The 19,449-nt window shown below is 37.1% G+C and overlaps 1 protein-coding gene across 1 annotated transcript in view; it reads right to left on the reverse strand.

The window, feature by feature from the left end:
• The window catches only part of LOC135466901 (tyrosine-protein kinase receptor-like), a 103,098-nt gene that overhangs the window by 45,349 nt on the left and 38,300 nt on the right, over positions 1 to 19,449 (reverse strand). The window contains exons 5-7 of the mRNA XM_064744654.1: positions 18,858 to 19,027; positions 13,245 to 13,345; positions 11,233 to 11,346 (exon numbers count right to left, since the gene is read on the reverse strand). Of these exons, the coding sequence (XP_064600724.1) occupies positions 11,233 to 11,346; positions 13,245 to 13,345; positions 18,858 to 19,027 (385 nt within the window). The remainder of the gene's footprint in view (positions 1 to 11,232; positions 11,347 to 13,244; positions 13,346 to 18,857; positions 19,028 to 19,449) is intronic.

The following is a 19,449-nucleotide window of genomic DNA, read 5'->3' on the forward strand; positions in this document are numbered from 1 at the left end:
TCAACTGATCTAACTCCCACTGTGTGAAGTAGCTGACCCATACTGTGCGCTGCCATTAAAACAGGTTATTTTTACCACTGTATGACAAATGGTCAATATGTTTCTGGACGTGTTGGATAGTTGCCAAGTAAATACACAGTATTGTCTCCCCTCAAGGATGTACACTGCTGTTGACCAGACAGGGATATGATAGAGATAAGAACGAATCATACTTGGTATATAATTAACTGATTTATTGACCTATAAGACTGAATGCATGTACGACCCTTGAAATGTCTTCACTGCTGTTATTTGACACGCATTATATATTCCTACAGAGAAGGTGTCAAAGTTACTTCGAGTAAGTAATCAGCCATGGCAACCTCTGGCATTATACTACAGCCATAGAGAATATTAAAACAACCTTACATATTAAGGCCTCCTAACATATTATGTCTTAGCCTTAAATTAGCCATGTAATATCACATTTAATCATTTCAATTCTCATATACCATCAAAATATATCCTTAAAGTATTGTAATGATTGATACACATATGTAGGCCAACCCACCCTTATATTCAATCTTTATCCCTAATGAAATGACCACACAGGCAATCCATACAAGGATGAAACGTACTAGAATTTATAGCATAATTTAGCAATTATAAACAGCAAAACCCATCAGTGTATAGGTTTTATTTGCCATTCGATGGAAAAGACAAATACGAAAAAAAATGATGGTAATTGTGAATTTCAGGGGTTAAAGTCTGCCAGCAACCTGGAGATGTGTGTGGGTTTCCCCTGGGCTGTGCTTGGTTTCCTCCCACCATGATGCTGGCCACCGTCAAATAAGGGAAATATTCTGGGGTACAGCATAAAAGCATACACACAGTACACATATATATTCATAAATTCTGGTCAGCTCTGATCCAAAGGCATAAAATTGCAGTTATTATGAATTAACTATCAAGAATGCTTGCCTAAGACAACAAACAGACTTCACTATTTCAGGAAATGAGATATATATACTTAACATAAAATTTAGGTAATTCTTCTGTTTAAATCGCTATCCATCTTTGCAACTTTTACATTCAATACTACATGTACACCTATTTAGGCGTCTGCAGGTGGTAATGAGGTCCTTCAGAGATCTCATATCCAATCTACCGCTGGCTCTCTGAAACATTATAGGCTAACCAGGTCTGACTTTTACACCCATGAACCAGCTACATATCGGCTGAGCAAGGGTAGTGAGAACTGTCCATTCAGTTGTTACGCTTTCCCCACATTGCTGAGTACCATTTAAATGAAGATGCTTTGAATAACATTGCACTTATAAAGTCGTCAATTCACAACTCCAAGGGGGAATCTGAGACCACCATTTATATAGCGTGGAAGTTTTAACTATTATGACACCATTGCTGTCTTCAGGCTGTTGTAAAGTAGGTGGAGTTTCTAAATTTTGCGCAAGCTTTTGACGCTCAAGGAACAAAGGAAAAACAGCAGAAGGCAAAGAGTCCATGGCTACATTTATATGTAATCTACGGGTGGAAGTAATACTACCTTTCAAACTGTCCAAAAAAAAAAGGATGAAAACCTGGTCTAATTGTGAACAAGAACAAACTTGTTCAGAAAAGGCATCAGACAAGTCAGAAATAATTATAGCCTGGAACCTTGTTGCCAGGGTTGACAACATCGTTTGAAAAGTTCCATTTCAGACGTGCATAAGCATGGAATGGAACTCATCCTTCATCCTACCTCTTAGACACAGGTTTTTTATTGGGGTGGTTGGCATGGAAGAGTTTGAATTTGAATACAGAGATTCCTACCCTATATATATATATATATTGGGTGTCCACATAAAGCAGTTTAACAGAATCTAAATACATATAATGAATGGTCAAAAACACACTTGTTATGTTTGCGGCCAACCAAGGCCTCAGGATATGGACTTGGTATTAACTAGCACCTATAACAGTGACATACTTCTATAAACAACTAAGAGCTGCCAGAATTGAAAGAATAGAATATCTCCTTGTTAGAGACAAGCTAAGGTCTTCCTCGTACATAAGATCTTTTGTGACAGTTCAATATTTTCTTCCTAGAAACTTGATTGATTTGGCAAGTAGACAGGCATGTCACACAGATACTAACACCTGATCTGTACTGTAATTAGATTATTGATTGAATAAAGAAACTGTACGGAATAGGGGAAAGCCAGTTTTAATTTGCTAAGAGCTCTGGCAGCTACGGCTGTAATTCCACTTCCCAGTCTAGAGAAGTTGACAGCAGACATAATATGCCCGACTGGCCTTGATTAACCAGGTACTTATGTTCAAACTTCTTATGTAAATTTAATACAGAATTACATTACACAATATACAGTAAATATGCCGAGACTGATTAACAATATCCTTCAATCTGTTCACATGTTACAGCACCTGGTGCAGATATTAACATACTTTAAAAGCACTTTGGTTAGATTTTGTAACACATATACATCTTGGAAAATAAGCCCTGGAGTTGAAAATGCAGTTAGTATGACTTTAAAAAATATCAAATCAGCAAAAAGCTAATAAGTTACAGCTACACCTTGGAGTGGGAGTGGAGGGTTTACACAGAGCCTGAAGAATTTTAGCATTCATTTTTTTCTAAAGCTTTTTTCAAGTGAATACCCTTGAAGGCCTCTCTATCTACATCAGTTCTACCCTGTGGGCGATACATTTATCTGATTGCTTATTTATTTATTCACATTTTAGACTGAACGCTGGCAAAGCGTCAACATGTAACTACATTTAAGAGCCATCAGCATGACACACGCTACACTTTCATTTTTATTTATAGTTTAAAATAGGATGACAAATTGAAAACCTTACTTTACTGCTCGCAGTCTAGTCTTATTCCATCAAATTGAATGTATCAGAAAATTAATTCATGTTTTCAATCTGACAATATACAACTCAAAAACATCACGAGTTGTTTTGGTTAGCACAATGGCTAGCACTGTTGTTTGCTCAGGGAGTGATGATTGCAAGTCACATTTCAAAGTCACATTTAGAGCAAACATGATAAGTATACATTCTGCTAGTTTCTTTGTTTTTTTTAAATCAAATCAAAACATCAATGATCAAAAGCTCATGGTCTCGGCTGCGGCGGATAGCTGTCCAGATTGCTCAAAAATGACTAAAGTGTCATTACATGCGCATATTATTGTCAATAACACAATTATATACAGCGATCTCCAAATACAACTGACATTAAACAGACCGGCTGTTTAGCACAGTTGGTAGAACGTCCGCTTCGGGACCGGTAGATCCAGGATCAACCTTGATAGAGTCACACCTAAGACTTTAAAAGAGGAAGTTGTAACTTTCTCGCTTGGCGTTCAGCATGAAGGGAATAGTGCAATGACTGGTTGACCCGTATCAGTATAATGGCTCGGGCGGGGCGGCTTACTTGCCTTCGGTAAGTCATCTTAGTGAAGCAGCACTAAATAAAAGAGCGGTGGAAATCCGTCCTGCAACAAGGAGGCATATTACACGTACATACACCCTAAGGATTCCTTCGTCGTCATATGACTGAAAAATTGTTGAGTACGACGTTAAACCCCAAGCACTCACTCACTCACTCTGACATTAAGCATAGGTGAAATCCTATGGTCTCAGATCTTGCTAAATGCTTGCTGGTTCTCCTTCAGAACGTAAATGTCACTCAAAAGCAGTGTATGGTGATTGCATACAACACAGCACTGGCACGTAGAAGTGTCATGATGCTCTGTACCTCTATAGGCTATAATCAAGGCAGAGGTTTGGCTACTTATTACAATGCCATCGTGAATCACAGTGATTTTTAATTACACAGCTCATAGCAAATCTTAGCTTGATCAGCTTTTATATAATATTTAGGACTAGAATGTATACACTGTCCATAAAGTGACAACATAGTCCTGGGTCTCTATGTTTTACAGATTAAATGTGTAGCTGATACAGTGTTTATATGTATGTTGCAGCTAGTGACATCGCTTGGTGGTGACAAAGAAAAGCCTTTCCTTGGCAGTCAATTCACACCTCGTTATCATAACACTTAATCACTCACATCAGATCAGGTTGTATGACGCACATCCTCAATCACTCACACACAGAGTCCTGTCATCTAACTGGTTGAACGCTAAGCCCATTTTAATTATCATGAACGAAAACTAATAGACTTTTGAGCAAATGCTGATGTCAACAACAATACACAATGTCACCAGTTATAGGGAGGAATATGCATAGCCATACCAGTCAAAACCTTTAAACAAATCTGACATCTGTCTCAGTTTGCCTTCTGCTAGTGTGTTATTGTGAGACAAACTGCCATTTTAAGTACAATGTCCTAAAGAGAAAGGTGTGACAGCCAAGGAATATTAGCTGGCTGACAGCAGCCCTGCTGGATTACGTTTAGTGACCAAAATCACTCCCTGACCACAATCCATTGTGTAAACATGAAGCTGATTGGTTAAAAACTGTTACAGATGTTTTGTTCATAAGAATAGGTGTCACAGCTATGACAGCATTTCCCTCTCGCCTCAACACAATTTTCTTACGTGGGACAACAACAGCAGCCAGGAAAGAGATATGATTTATGTATCACCCAGGAAATCCTAGAATTGTTACAATTTCTCCTTATTTTGAGTCATCCTTTTTTGGCTTGTTTTCTTTTTCAGGGTGAGTAAAAAAAAAGTTCAGTAAAAGTAAGTACGCAGTCTCAGAATATGACCTGCCTAACAGATTACACTCGTGTAGTGTGGGATGTAATTAGCCTACCGAGGGGCTTAGTCCCCACAGGTCCCTTCTTACTCAATTTCCTTACCATATCGAATTACTTTTACTCGGATATGAATTACCGTAGCACACTTGTCACCAAACATGATCTATATTAAATGATCTAAGTTAAATTTAATCAAATATGCACGAGTCTGAAAAAACACGTAGGCCTACAGGAAGAAAATCAGCAGTTTGATTGTTGGTATAAACAAATGACATTACCCCATAAAGATATATTCCTTTTTGTTAAAAATTCACGTAGACTTGAGATATACAATAATATTTAAATTGTGTGCTTATGTAGAAAATTAGCCTTAAAAATATGACCAGATTTTGAAGCTCATCAATTTGCCATACTAAATTACTGTAAAACACAATATACTGAAGGCAAAATGTCTTCGTATATAGAAGTTTACAAGAATGTGCTGCCTAAGAAAAGAAAAGTACATGTATCTTCAGATGAGGGCTCACACAACCAGACATTTTGCACATGTTAAAACTGTTTAAAAACTGTCGTTTATTAACTGTTCATTGGTAAGCATCATGCCATGGTAAGCACCATGCCAGGGTAAGCACCATGCCACTGTAAGCACCACGCCCTGGTAAGCATCACATCATGCCAGGGTAAGCACCATGCCATGGTAAACACCACGCCATGGTAAGCACCACGCCATGGCAAGCACCATGCCAGGGTAAGCACCATGCCATGGCAAGCACCACACCAGGGTAAGCACCATGACATAATATGTCAGTCATCCTGGAACACTACACACATATGTATTGCAATCACCTAAAACTGGCAAATTTAGCAAAAAAATTCTGTCATCATGACTGCAGCGCTAATTCATGGATTTTGATTTCATACTCAATAGACCTCTCCTAACTGTCAATCAACTGTTGTTGCAAATAGGTCAACTGGATGTCCTACACATTGGTTACAAATGTTCAATCTCTTTGTGACGTCATGAAGCCTTTCACCAGGAATGGAGTGAAAAGTAACATCATGAGGGATGGCTGGTGGGACATCGGAGGTGTTGGATCCGCACACTGTATTCAGATGTATTTATATATTTGATTGGTGTTTTGCGCCACACTCAAGAAAATTTCACTAATACGACAGCATCCAGCATTGTGGTGGGAGCGAACTAGGCACATCCCTCAGGAAGCCCACGACCATTCACAGGTTGCTGACACAACCTTCCCATGTATGGCAGGAGAAGAAACTAAATTCAGATAAATTCTGCTGAACAATTTTCCTTTTGGTGGTGTTACCTTCCACATGCATTACTGACACATATTTTATATGCTCAATAGATTACTTTCCATCATCCAAACTGACCTCATGTATCATTGGTAGAATTACCTCATGTCATATTTGTCATTTTTTTCTCTTGATGCGATGTACCACCTTGTCTTTATCATAGCACTGGGAAGAAAAGTAGTTATGGTTATGGCACTTAGGACAATTATAATATGTCAACAGGTTTCACAATAACATCTAGCAGTCATTAGACTATATACTCATGCTAAATGTACTCAAAATTTAGTCTGACAACTTTGACAGCTGACACCCAGTAGAAAACATAATTTCTCTGTCAATTAATCTCTATATAATCTCTTATGTCATGAAGTCTTTCTATCACCAACTCAGACTTTAATAATTAACCCTTCAATTGATGCTGTTGATTTCTGCTCACAACAACAAAACCTGATACCTGAGTTTGTGAAGAACTAGGCTAGCTTGTACCATCAACAGCAGATACAGGATATACTGACTAATCACTAAGTGATAAGACAATAAACCTGAACAAGGCATTCAGAGAATCGCACCAGCTCGCCTGCTATAGCAGTCAACTAGACAATGGAATCAGAATAAAGAAAAAAGTTGTGAAGTGTTGTGTTGGTAATCACATCATTGTGGGGAGCTCATGCACAAGCTTGAGGCAGTGGTCTTTGATATGCAAATTAGGAACTGCATACGGCAATCCATGAACAATTCAAACACTGTGAGAAAATATTCAACTGTAGTAGTAAAAAATAAAACTTCATTGTGAGGTATTCGACTACCAAATCGCCGTTATCATAACTTTGATATGCAAATCTCTTGACATGATTGGCTATTCGTGTACTATGGGTGGCCACTGCATCACTCTGATTGGCTGAGCAAATACTCAGCTGAAAACAGTCACTGTCAGCGAGGATGATTTAAACATTCTGTCACATGCAAGGAAGGCACATGCATCGGCCAGTGTCATACAGGCTCCTTGTACTAATACAAATGTGGAAAGCTTTCTACAGATGCTGTGTATACTAGATAAATATACACCAATGTAAATTCTTACACTCTACAAATCTGGTCAAGTAGCTAGAGGGACAAAAAGCTTATCTAGATAAGCGATTGCATAGGAAACTGTAGCCCTACAAGAAAATACATGTTTACAAGAGAATAGAATGAAGCCAATCTGAATGTGTGTCCACAAAACAGGAAAATGGTTACAAATCTGGTGAAACCGCCAGAGGAACCCAATACCCTTCTTGTTCTCCTACATGTAGACATGGGCATAAGAATTACAGCCCTACAAGAAGCTTTTCTTGATTACAAAAATGGTAAATCTGGCAAAGTTCTTAAAACTCATAAGCAATACAGTGAAAGGAACCCTGTACACTAGAAAATGTTACCTTGCATAGAGGCTGAATTTCTAGAGAATGTGTTTACTACAGAAAACAAACTGAACTGTAAATTTTTGAATAGAAAGTCTGTCAACACTCACAAAATCTATAAAACTAAAACCTATGAAACAGTTCAACCTTCCATCAGTAGGCCCTTTATAGGTGTACACAGGTCAAAAGAAATATAAAAAAAACCCCAAAAAACCCACATAACTTTCTATTCCCATATGTTGAAGATCTACGTATGATTGACATTATACAGGAGCTTAGCCTGCCATCTGAGAATGTGCATTTACAACACCACACAAAAAAAAACAAAAAGCCTAACCCTCAATCCATGTGTGATAGGCCAATATACAAAGAGCCTAAACTAATTCCTTAACCTTTACGCATATCGGTATGAAAGAGAAACTTCAGCGCAACTTTTGCACATTTTTCATTTGATTTCAGAGACAAAACTACATTGGTTGGATTCGCCACTTTCCATGCTGCACAATATAATTTTATAATGGTATAATTTTAACAGTCAACACAGAATAATGCCTTCAGAATAGGCTTGAATAAACACCTTGCAAACATGTGAAAAGGTTGAAGGAATTACAGTACAAACTATTGGTGATTAACGGAACTTGTATAGGCTCATGTCTATTTAACATGCTGTCTAAAGTTGATTCCAGACTGTTTTCCCGATATGAGACTGAAGCAACTGAAGTAGTTTTCTATCGTAAGTGCATGACATCATCTTAATTCTGAAAACATCTTCTTTGCTATTCCTTGTGTACAGCAAATTCCATAGAATATATCAATTGTGCTAGTATAATGAAATAGAGTAACTATAAAAAAACATGGCAATGAAAATCTTAATTAAATAAAATGAAACCTAAAACCGCGACAAATTGTGTCAAAAATGCAAAACTTGGAATTTTCTGTCTGTTTTTGTTTGCTTCATTGATTTATTTCATCGTTTCTTAATGTCTCAAGAATTTCTCTTCTACAACTGCAGGTATTTTTTATAAGTGGAGAAATTGAATCACACACAGTAAACCACTAACCCCCTGTGAGTGATTATGTGCTCTGTTGAACTCTTACCATGTGTGACATACGTCATATTGATGGCAGGTCAGTGGTCTTTAGAAAAACTTCCTGCAAGACAACATCACTCAGCTCTTACTGCCAACAAGCTCCCAAGAACAACAGACCCAATGAAATCTATAAAATTCTGTCTCAGAATCTGGCAAAAAAAAAAACCCAACAAAAAAAAAACAAAAAAAAAAAACAGTTCACCCAATGAATCTGCTCCATTTGCATTATTTAATTAAAGTTTTTGCAGCTCTAGTTTTCACTCCAAGTCCATTCTGCATCTACTTTCAGCTTCCATAGAAATGTAACATTCTTAGAAAATTACCCTTCACAAAGAAAGGTTTGCATCTGCAGTCTGAATTCAGCTTTAAAAACATCCAACATCCATGCACTTTTTAAAACCTAGAAAATTTCCAAAACATGTGGTCATTTAAGACAGGAAATTGTAGCTTTGGCTATTATGCTTCTTTTTATCAAAAAGTGCCCCATAATTTGAAACAGGCTTTCAACTTTAATTTTCAGGGAATACCCCAAAAGTTACCCCCTTAGGATATTAGACATTTCTGCACCCAAATAACTTCCTGTTCATCCTTGTTTTTTGTTAGAAATGTAATCTAACCTTTACTTTCTTCCTCATAGTGTTTTATTCAGATACACATCCAACATCACAGGATGTGACTTCAGTTTTATTTGTCCACATGCAAGAATTATACAGATTTTCAAACACTTCTACTATTCATATGACTGCTTTTATGGTCTCATGGCTGAATATGTGATCACAGTAGTAAAATAAAAAAAAAAACGGAATAAAAATTCCTTCAATTCAACATCATGTAAAAATCTATCATAAGCTGATTTTCAATTATTCTAGTGGAATTTCTGTCTTTCAATTATGAATATATAGCTTTTCTTTCTTCTCTAATAATTCAAAAAGGCAGAAAATGCATTTCTATGTGATAGGAAAGAAAAAATTAAGATAAATTCTAACTTCGCAAAAACAATAAACACAATATTACTTGTAAAACATGGTCAATCCAACAGCCATATATCAAAGTAAAATTTTATGAACCCAAGCAACATCTATGAGTGTCTTAACTACATCTGCTAGAAATGTTTGAAGCCAACCAAGACCAAAGGGAAGTAACCATCACGTCATCAAAGTTGAAAATGTAGAATGGTCACCCAGAGTTATCCCTCTTTATCTACATGAATAATAAACATTTTTAAAATAAAACTAATATACCTGCCAGATGGCTTTGTTACACAATGAATATTTATTCAGATCAATGTCCTTCATATACTCAATATCATTTTCACATTTAACATCATTCAGAATTTTGCATGTAGGAATGTACATGTAGTTTTGGAACTAAAGACTGAAAAAAAAGTTAGATAACAATTATAGCATACTCCATAGTGTCTAGTACACATACATGAGGTATGCAGATGAGGTATTTGACAGGTTTAACAGTGTTAAATGCCTTATTTGGCTTAAAAACAACTGCTCTCTGAACATTTCATGTTTTCCCTCTTAAAAGGTGCTTTGTATAAAAGTAGACCTATTCACTGGTATAGACATGTTTCATTGAGAAGTTTTCTGTTTTCACAGCTGAAACAAATACATGTCTGTGTACACCAAGCTTACAAAGCAGCCGTTTCATTATGTACAAATAAGATCTAAACAAAGGAAGTTTGATTGTGTCCTTTAAAACTTGACCATTTGAAAGAAAAGACAACAAATAATACAACCTTAGTAACATCTTAAGATGGATAGAAAAAGACCTAAACAGCCAGATCCATTCATTCTGACATGCTTGGGATAACTCTACAAAAGCAACTTTTAGTCAGGAATTTACACTGGAAACATGTCATATCACTCATGGCCCACGCGCACGCTAATATCATGGCTAGAAGATAATACTGGATTCGCGCGATGGTGGTGGAAACAGCTGCGTTTTGGGCTATGGACATAACATTCGCGTGATTGGTTAAGCTTGATACTATCACAGTGCTTTCAATTTTCTGGAAGTGTACAATTTAGCAAACTTTAACATGTGAAATGTTGGTTATAATACAATATAATTATAATATAATTTCTATAATCACAGAAATAAAAAGATAAACTTTTCAATCTTAGTCTCTGGCATATTTCACTGAAGCCTGTATGTATACACTTGGTCTAGTGTTGCTCTAATTTTCTTTAACCTGAATTGACACGGATTTACCAGCCTCAGTGACTTCACCCACTTACCTGAAACACCTGTCCTGTAACATCCAATCAACAATCTGCACTTATCTCTCAGAAAAGAAAAGATTCACAGTAACACTTGTCAAATAAAGTCAGCAGGTTTTATCAGTACATGTTTCCACTTTCACCATTTGAAATGAAGCATTCTTTTTTGTAAGATATCCACGCTATCTTATGCAGACAGGAAAATGAAATATGAGAATATGGAAATGAACTTAGAAACAAATTTGACCCTGGGATCCTTTATAATAAAGTATTGTTTCTGACTGAAATTTACAGAAAAAATATACTTATATGACTGTTACTCAAAGCACAGATGAAATCAGATCCTGGTCAGCGCAGAAAAAAGTTGTCACAGAAACAAAACAGGTCAGACGCAAGACTGCAAAATTATCATTTGAGAAAACCAGTTGAGAGATCTGATGTATGATTTCATGCATTCTACTCACTGTGATTCAGCATGTCATTCAGCAGACGACACTGCTCCTTCAAATTGCCCGCCAAGTCCTGATTGGTCAGAAACTGGTGATAATCTGCATAATACCTTCTGGTGGCAGAGATAACTGGAAGAAAAGAGTAAAGTTTGAACTGATCTATTTGTGTATTTCAAAAAGACCACAGTTTGTAGGCAAAAACATTATAGTCAAATTGGTTTAAATTGTCTAGCATCATTTATCCCACACTTGGAAATATAGATGATTTGCTAAATCCTCATTATGTTAAAAATACATGTTAGTTTGTGCCAGAAATGTATTGCAAAGAATTGCAACTGTTACATTTAAAGTGTTGGCAAAGATTCACAGAGACCGTGTCACTGTATGAAAATAAACACTGTATGGAGATAATAACTGCGGCTACACCAATAAAATATTCCTTACGATGGCCTGATCTGATCTGCCCATGAGGTGCCCATACTTTGCATTTACACCTCAACCTTTGGCGTTTACCCTTCCCAGGCGGCTGCTGGGCTAAACCACCTGCCCAAAGGTGGCGCATCTATTTAAGCTTTCGGTGAGTGATGTACTCCCATCAACAAATATTGACTATGTCATTAAGGGAAATGTCCTTTTAGCAAATTCATCAATGACTAAGAAGGATGTCACTGTAATAGAAAATGCCAGTAGAACTAAAGTCTCTGTGTTGTTTGCAATTTTTTTAGCTGTGCCTCCATGACTAAAGATCTCTACACGCCCCAAAGCATACCATATCAGGGAACTAGCTTGCCCCTGGTCATCCATGCACATGGCAGAAATGGGTTAAGTCACCCATGTAGAAAAGAGAAGTGATGTTGGAGGTCTAACTTAACACAGGCTAACTTAGTTTGCCCCTCTGTTTTTGTGTAGTGTGAATCCTTTATTCCTGTCTCCCGCAGGCTAAAATTTACCGTGTAAACGCAGCTAAAATGTGGAACCCCGAGTCAGTTAGGGGTGACCTTGGAATCGGATCAAGGGAGCTCAATGCTTCCGTTCATGAATTTTTTACCAGTACTCAAATTCGTTGACTTTTTCAATCTTAACACAAATATTTGGACATATTCTTGGAGTTCACGTAATTATAATGTGGTGTATGAAACACGTTTCATCTTTTTATAAAAAAGACATTTCTGAGTAGGAGCTGGAAGTATAAACTATTCTCACATGAAACAAATCATCAAACATTTTCAGATAAAATATTCCACAGACCAACTTTCGCTGGTCGGGTTAAAAACTTCATAGAGCTTGTAAAAGCTAGGTGATAAACAGGCCACCAGCTAACTGTCAGGACATTTTGTTCAACTGCTTGAATTCTGTGGGTTTCTTGCATGTTACCAAAGTAGGAATCGGTTTTGTGACCAGGTCCTGCTCAGGGGTTTATAACTTGACTTCAAGTCCAGTCATGAAGTTTATAATCCCATTAGCCTTGGCAAACACCTCAGTGACAACCCGCACCTGGCCATTTCATACATACAAGCCTGCCTGGTGACTAATTGTCTGAAGTGTATGGGCTTGAGGTTTGGGTCGAAACAATGCTTATTGCTTTCGATGTAATACTATAAAGAAACATATCTAAAGTAGTCACAAGTATACAGAAACATGGCATTCTACTCTATGCAACATTTCTTTTGACCTATTTATCTCATTGGAGTTTTACGGCATACTCAAGGATATTTCACTTATATGATGGCAACCATCTGCAGGTTGGTGGCAGACCTTCCATGTACGTCAGAAGCATTATTTTTTGATACTTGTTATTTATTGAATTGGAACTGAATACCATATTAGGACATTTTTCACACAATGGATGGCAGCTCGGTATCTAGAGGAAACCACTGCATTTCATCTGACAAGCTTTCTGACTTAAAACCATGACTGAATCAACAGGAACTGGAATCAAAGAGACAATCTTAACAGTCAACATTAAGCTGTTACATAATAGCTGGTGACAATATGAATAAACTAAGTGTACAGAGCTGTGAATGTACCTCTGCCGAAGCAAGCGGGAGACAAGGCTATGTCATCCAGTGCGAAGTCTGCCAGGTGGCCATCATTCAAGCTCTTGACTGCAGTGAAGCGCAGTCTGAAACTGACAACAATATACATGTATAAGCCAAAGCTATTCTCATGACCATATATGTATAAGCTAAAGCATAAGCTATACTCAAAGGTCATACTTGTATATAAGCTAAAGCATATAAGATCATACATGTATATAAGATAAAGCATATAAGCCATTCTCATGACCATACATGTTACTATAAGCTAAGGCATAAGCTATCCTCATGACCATATATGTGTAAGCTAAAGCATATTAGCAATTCTAATAATAAGTAATAATAACATGTATAAGCTATACCTAAACTATTCTCATGGTCGTACATGTATATAAGATAAAGTATATAAGCCATTGTCATGATCTTATATGTACACACAAATCTGATCTGATCAGAAATTTCTTGCATAAGATGACTAGTGTCAGGATTTCTCTGGTTTAAGGACACAAGACTTTATTTGATCATGACACATCTTCATTGAAGGGTTATTTATTTGATTTGTGTTTATAGCTGTACTTCACTATATATATTTTTACTTATTCGATGGTGGCCTGAATTATGGTGAGAGGAAACCAGGCAAAGCCTGTGGAGAAAGCCATGCCCATTCGCAGCTTGCTGGAAGACATTCCCACGAACGGCCAGAGGAATTCAGCATCAGTAGGACTTGAACTCACAGCAAACACAATGGTGAGACGCCTCTGCGTCATTGCGCCGTGCTGGCATGCTAACCACCATTGCCACGGAGGCCACCCACTTAAGGCTCAAATGATATGATTCAACAAGTCCACATGATTTTTACACCCACAGGCGATATGAATTTCCATTCATGAATATCAAATGTAAATCACTTAACACCATCCATGTAAATGTACAGCAAAACCACTCATACTAGTATTTTTTAAGAACTTTCACGCTGCTTTATAAAGCACACATTTCTTAAACAAGCTTTGTTGAAACCTAACTCTCTCTGTTGACTTTAAATATGATTACTGCCATATTTTGCTTTATGCAAATTTTGCAGTTTGCTATTACGAATCCTCATTCAAATGGAGATGTATCCTAATTTGTCGATTTTTCGTCTTTGAAAACGTAGCCTATTTCAACAAAACACAAGTTCCTACTTGATTCGGACAATGCAAGCAATACTGGAGAGGTTAGATAACCACTGAGCCAAAAAGAAAATGAAGTTATTTTTGTTCTGAACTGTAACTACTTCCCATGGAATTTTACTTTCCAGACTGGCTTCCTGTTGAATTTCCCCAAAATTTCATTTGCATAACAGCTGCCTTCATCTCAAAAAGGTTTTAAGGCTAACCTGACAATCAGTTGAACCCAAACACTGTATGTAATTGAACTGACTTAGATCAAGGCAAGGCAAAGTATTACAGTTCTTTCACTGATGAAAAATGTTCTAGTTTGATATCCTTTTTGATATTTCCATATGGGCTCAACTTCCTACTTGAAATTTTTTCACTTTGCCAATAATACAGTTTAGGGCTTGAGGAAACTATGGCCCTTCTACAGACGGCCAACTAACCTTTGCATACAAAACATCATTTAAGGACTGGATTCAGGCCTGCTACAACACTGGCCGATGACCAAGGACTTAACTAAACCAGCAAACCAGCAGTGATCAATTTCCTAGGACAAGGATGATGCCGAAGACGACCAGATGAGCCAGCAATGGGTCAACACATCATGTAATAGGGTGTGCATGTATGCTTGGGGTTTTTCATCGTACTAAACAATTTGACGTTAGGTGTTCTAGGCCTACGTATACCGTTACATGTCTTATTTTGTCAGGGCAAGTCTAAAGTCTTGAAGTATCGAGATGAAGACACAAGACATGACACCCCAACCAGTCACATTATACTGATATCTGACCAACCAGTTCCTTGCGCTATCTTCTCTGAGTTGAGCACCAAGCAAAGGCAGCAACAAGCATCATTCATAAAGTGTTTGGTATGACCTGACCCTGGTTTGATTCCAGGTCTCCTGGATTCTTGACGGACACTCTAACCATTACGCCAAAAAATCGGTCACTGAGTAAAAGGAATGATGGCCCTATATGCAAATCATGTCATAACTACAGACATGGCATGTTCTCACTGTCCTAAATTTGTTAAATAATTAACACTTAACCTCAAGTGCTTAGTAAAACAAAGGTTTACAAACCATACCATGTCTGGAAGTGCTAGATTTTGGTTGCAGCACTGCTGGTTATGTAAATTTGTGTGAGCAACTTATCCACTGTGCCGATAGTTTGGTACTCCCACCATAATGCATAAGATAAGAGGCAAAAAGACATACTTGGACTAACAGAAACATTTCTAAACAAACACCACAGCAAAAACCTTGTTCATATTCTTGGTATTAAAGCCAAAAGAAAAGATTGCCCTAAGCGCAGTGGGAGCTGTGTGATAGCTTACATTTCTGAAATGATACTGTATGTGAGAAGGGTAGAACTGTAACAAGATGGCACGGAAACTATATGGTTAGAAGTGCAACCCAACAAAGCTAAGTCTTTTATCGTTGGCTTTGTGTACAGGCCTCCAAATTCTCCTGCTCACTGGGTAGAGCATTACAAGGGAATGATCAACACAGCGAGAACAAGCATATAATAATTCTTGGAGACTTCAATATCGATAGGCTGTCTCGAATCCCAAATAGGTGGGCTGAATGCTGTGATAGCCACAGACTTACCCAACTGACAAAAGAGCCAACAAGAATTACAAAAGACTCAGCCACGCTGTTGGACTATATATACACAACTGATGCTGATAAAATTTACTTCTCGGGTGTTCTAGACCTCCTGCTTAGCGATCACAAACCTGTCTTTTTAGCTCGAAAAGGAAATCACCAATCTAAAACAAAGACACATAAAAAGCATTACATATAGATTTATGAAGAACTTTGATGTTGGTAGTTTGTGCTAGCTTGATGGCAGAAGACTGGTCACCTGTACAGTCCCATGTAAATCTCAGTGAGGTCCTTCACCACTGGATATCGTCTTTTCTCAAAATACTAGACACATGCTCTACTCAGGAAAAAACATGTGAAGCACAAAAAACAACCTGAATGGCTGACTGAAAATATTATTTATTCCATGGTGGAAAGAGAACAGCTGTCAAAAATAAAACAAGATAATTTGTATAAAAAGGTTAAGAATTCCTTTAATGCCTAGATTCATAAGCCCAAAAAGACTACTTCACATCATTAATTGAAAATGATAAGGGAAAAAACCCTTAAAAACTTGAAAACACTAAATAATCCCTAAAGCGAAAACCCCCCAATCACGTTGAATACTCCTGAAAAACAATAGACAATCCGCTGGAGGATGCTGAGGAGTTAAACACTTTCTTCATCAAAGCTGCCAGAAAATAACCATGACCCCACTGAATCTCTTGCAAAACTGCAAGCATACCTCAATAACAAAATCCCACCAGGCAATAGCTTTTCTATACCTCCCGTTACCGAACATTTTGTTTTAGAGTTTTTAAAAGTCAATGGACACAAAGAAACCTGTAGGTTTAGATGGTATCAGTGCAAAATTTTTGCAATTGGGAGCAGATGCTATATCTCATTCTCCAACTTATATACTGAATTTAAGCATTGCCAGTGGTGTTTTTCCGGATTTGTGGAAACAAGCAAAAGTTCACCCTCTTCACAAGGACGAATCCGCAAGTAAAGCTGACAACTACAGACCTATTTCAATCCTACCAACCCTCTCCAAGCTATTAAAATGACACATACACAACTGGCTTTACACTTTTATGATGTCTCGTGATATTCATAAAATTACATATTTCCTCTGTCAAATTAAATAAAATCTCAGCCTGTGGCATTTGTGAAAACCCAGCAGAGCATTTGCGTTTCTTTGTCCTGCATACATTTAAGACTTGTTTTCCCCAAAAGCTAGTCACATGTCCACCTGAGAACGTCAGATAGTCTCGCAGGTGATTAAACCGCAGACAAACAGGTCTTACATCTTGATGAAAACCTCAAGTTTAATTTTCATGTTAATCATATATACTAAACAGTTTCAAAATTGCTTTCTATCTTAAGGAAAAACAGGACACTTTTCCCAGAAAACATTTGACTGCTGTTTTATAGCTTTATACTACATCAAATTTATTATTGCTGAAGTATTTGGGGGAACTGCTCTGAAAACTTTCTAAATCGAGTTTTCAAACTGTAGAAAACTGCTGCCCGTCTTATAATCAATGTGGATGGGCATACAGACCCCAACAACAGTTCTTTTCCAAAAGTTAAAATGGCTCACTATTTACTACGTAGACTACTTACTGCAAGGTTATCAATGTATACAAATCCCTTAAAGTGTCCCAGCATATATGTCAGCTCTAGTCTCAATTGAATTAAACCTGCTATGAATCTACTACCGCAAGTTAAACTAAAAACACCTTTCCCAAGAACTGAAACTTATAAAAATGTCTTTATCTTACTCAGGACACTGAGCTTTTTGGAATGCTTTGAGTAAAGAAATTCAATTTTCTTCCTCTGTTGAATGTTTTAAAAACCTATATCTTCAAGGGATTATATACCGAAAATGATACTTCATTTTGAGAATGCCATCACAGCACCCATGAGCTCATGTGCAGATGAGAAGAGGATGGGAAAGGGCCATCACCCACTCACTCGTTCTGTGCTTTGAACGTGTGTATCATGAGGTTCCAACTTGTGGGAGGGATAGGAACGGGTCAGTAATGGGACGTCTCCAACTAATCTCTTCCATAGGTTGGGATAGTCATGGTGACAAAATTCACACTTGCTTTTATTATTATTTCACTGTTTAAATACTTTGTGCTGATATAATTTGCCACTGTATATCTATACATATATATTGTTTTCAAAATCTTGCTGAAAGTGGTTTACACAATCCAAATTACCATGTTTTCCAAGGCATATGTAATGTAACATATTGTTTCAAACTGTTTGTGTCTGAGGGCCTCAGGGTAGATCAACCCAGTGTTGACTAAGTATACACATTGTATTTTACCCTCTTGAAATAAAGCCATTATTATATTATTATTATGCTACCTGCCATCATAAAAGTAAAATGCTCTTGAGTACAGCATAAAACATCAATCAAATAAATACAGTTTGGTATGTAAACGCTCGGTCAGAAGAACATGAAGGCCGAAAAATAATATTATTGATGCCAACTGCAAAAATATTACTCAGATTTCACAAAAACTCTTACGCGGCCATAAAAGTTGAATGGATCCATCAGAATGAAGGAAGATGTGCATGGCAACTTAGAAATGCTAAACTTTACGTGGAACACAGTATTAACTTCAGTGGGAATGGTCTGAGGATTCAGATGGGGTTTCTAGACTGTGGATGAATCCCATGAAACAAAAATCATAATGGTCAACTTTACTATGGAGGCCTGTGTATTAGAACACAACATAATGGTGAAAGACAATAAACATTAATGTATTCTAGCCTGTTGTGTATCTTATTGAGTCCAGTACGTCATTACATGATCAGACACCACGGCCTGCTAATGGCATGATAACTTACGGTTCATTGATTTCCGTTAAATTGACCCTCTGCATTTTCCACACGTTGTTCTTCCACATGTACATGTTGTCAACCCACAAGACCTTAGGCTGTTTGTCAGAGCAGGGGAATACAGCAGACAGAGACAGTTTATATGCATCAAACCCGTACTTGTGATAGGCAAACGTCACCTGGGAATAAATGTGTGACCAAATTCATAGTTCATATTTGCAAACTTAAAATGGGGCCATTACATTGACAGCAATGTTCTTAATGTTTACAGTATGTTTTTAATGTTTGTTATATTGCACACTATAGATACTAGTTACCGTACCTACATGACCTATGGTTTACAAAGAAACAATTATGACAATTAAATTGTTGTAAAAAAACAATGTATATATATATATATATATATATATATATATATATATATAAACGTAAATATCAAGTAAAACTAGTACATTAAAAACGGCTGTTATATATTTCAGATTCAAAGACAAACAAACCATGAAGCATTGCTTGTAACTTTATTACTAACATTTTAGTGGTCTAACCACTTTTCATTCATGACATGTCTGGTTACTTGAGCAACAACTTTCTGATTTGTTCA

The sequence above is a fragment of the Liolophura sinensis genome, chromosome 6, assembly GCF_032854445.1.
Source record: "Liolophura sinensis isolate JHLJ2023 chromosome 6, CUHK_Ljap_v2, whole genome shotgun sequence".
In the NCBI taxonomy this organism is placed as follows: Eukaryota; Metazoa; Mollusca; class Polyplacophora; order Chitonida; family Chitonidae; genus Liolophura; species Liolophura sinensis.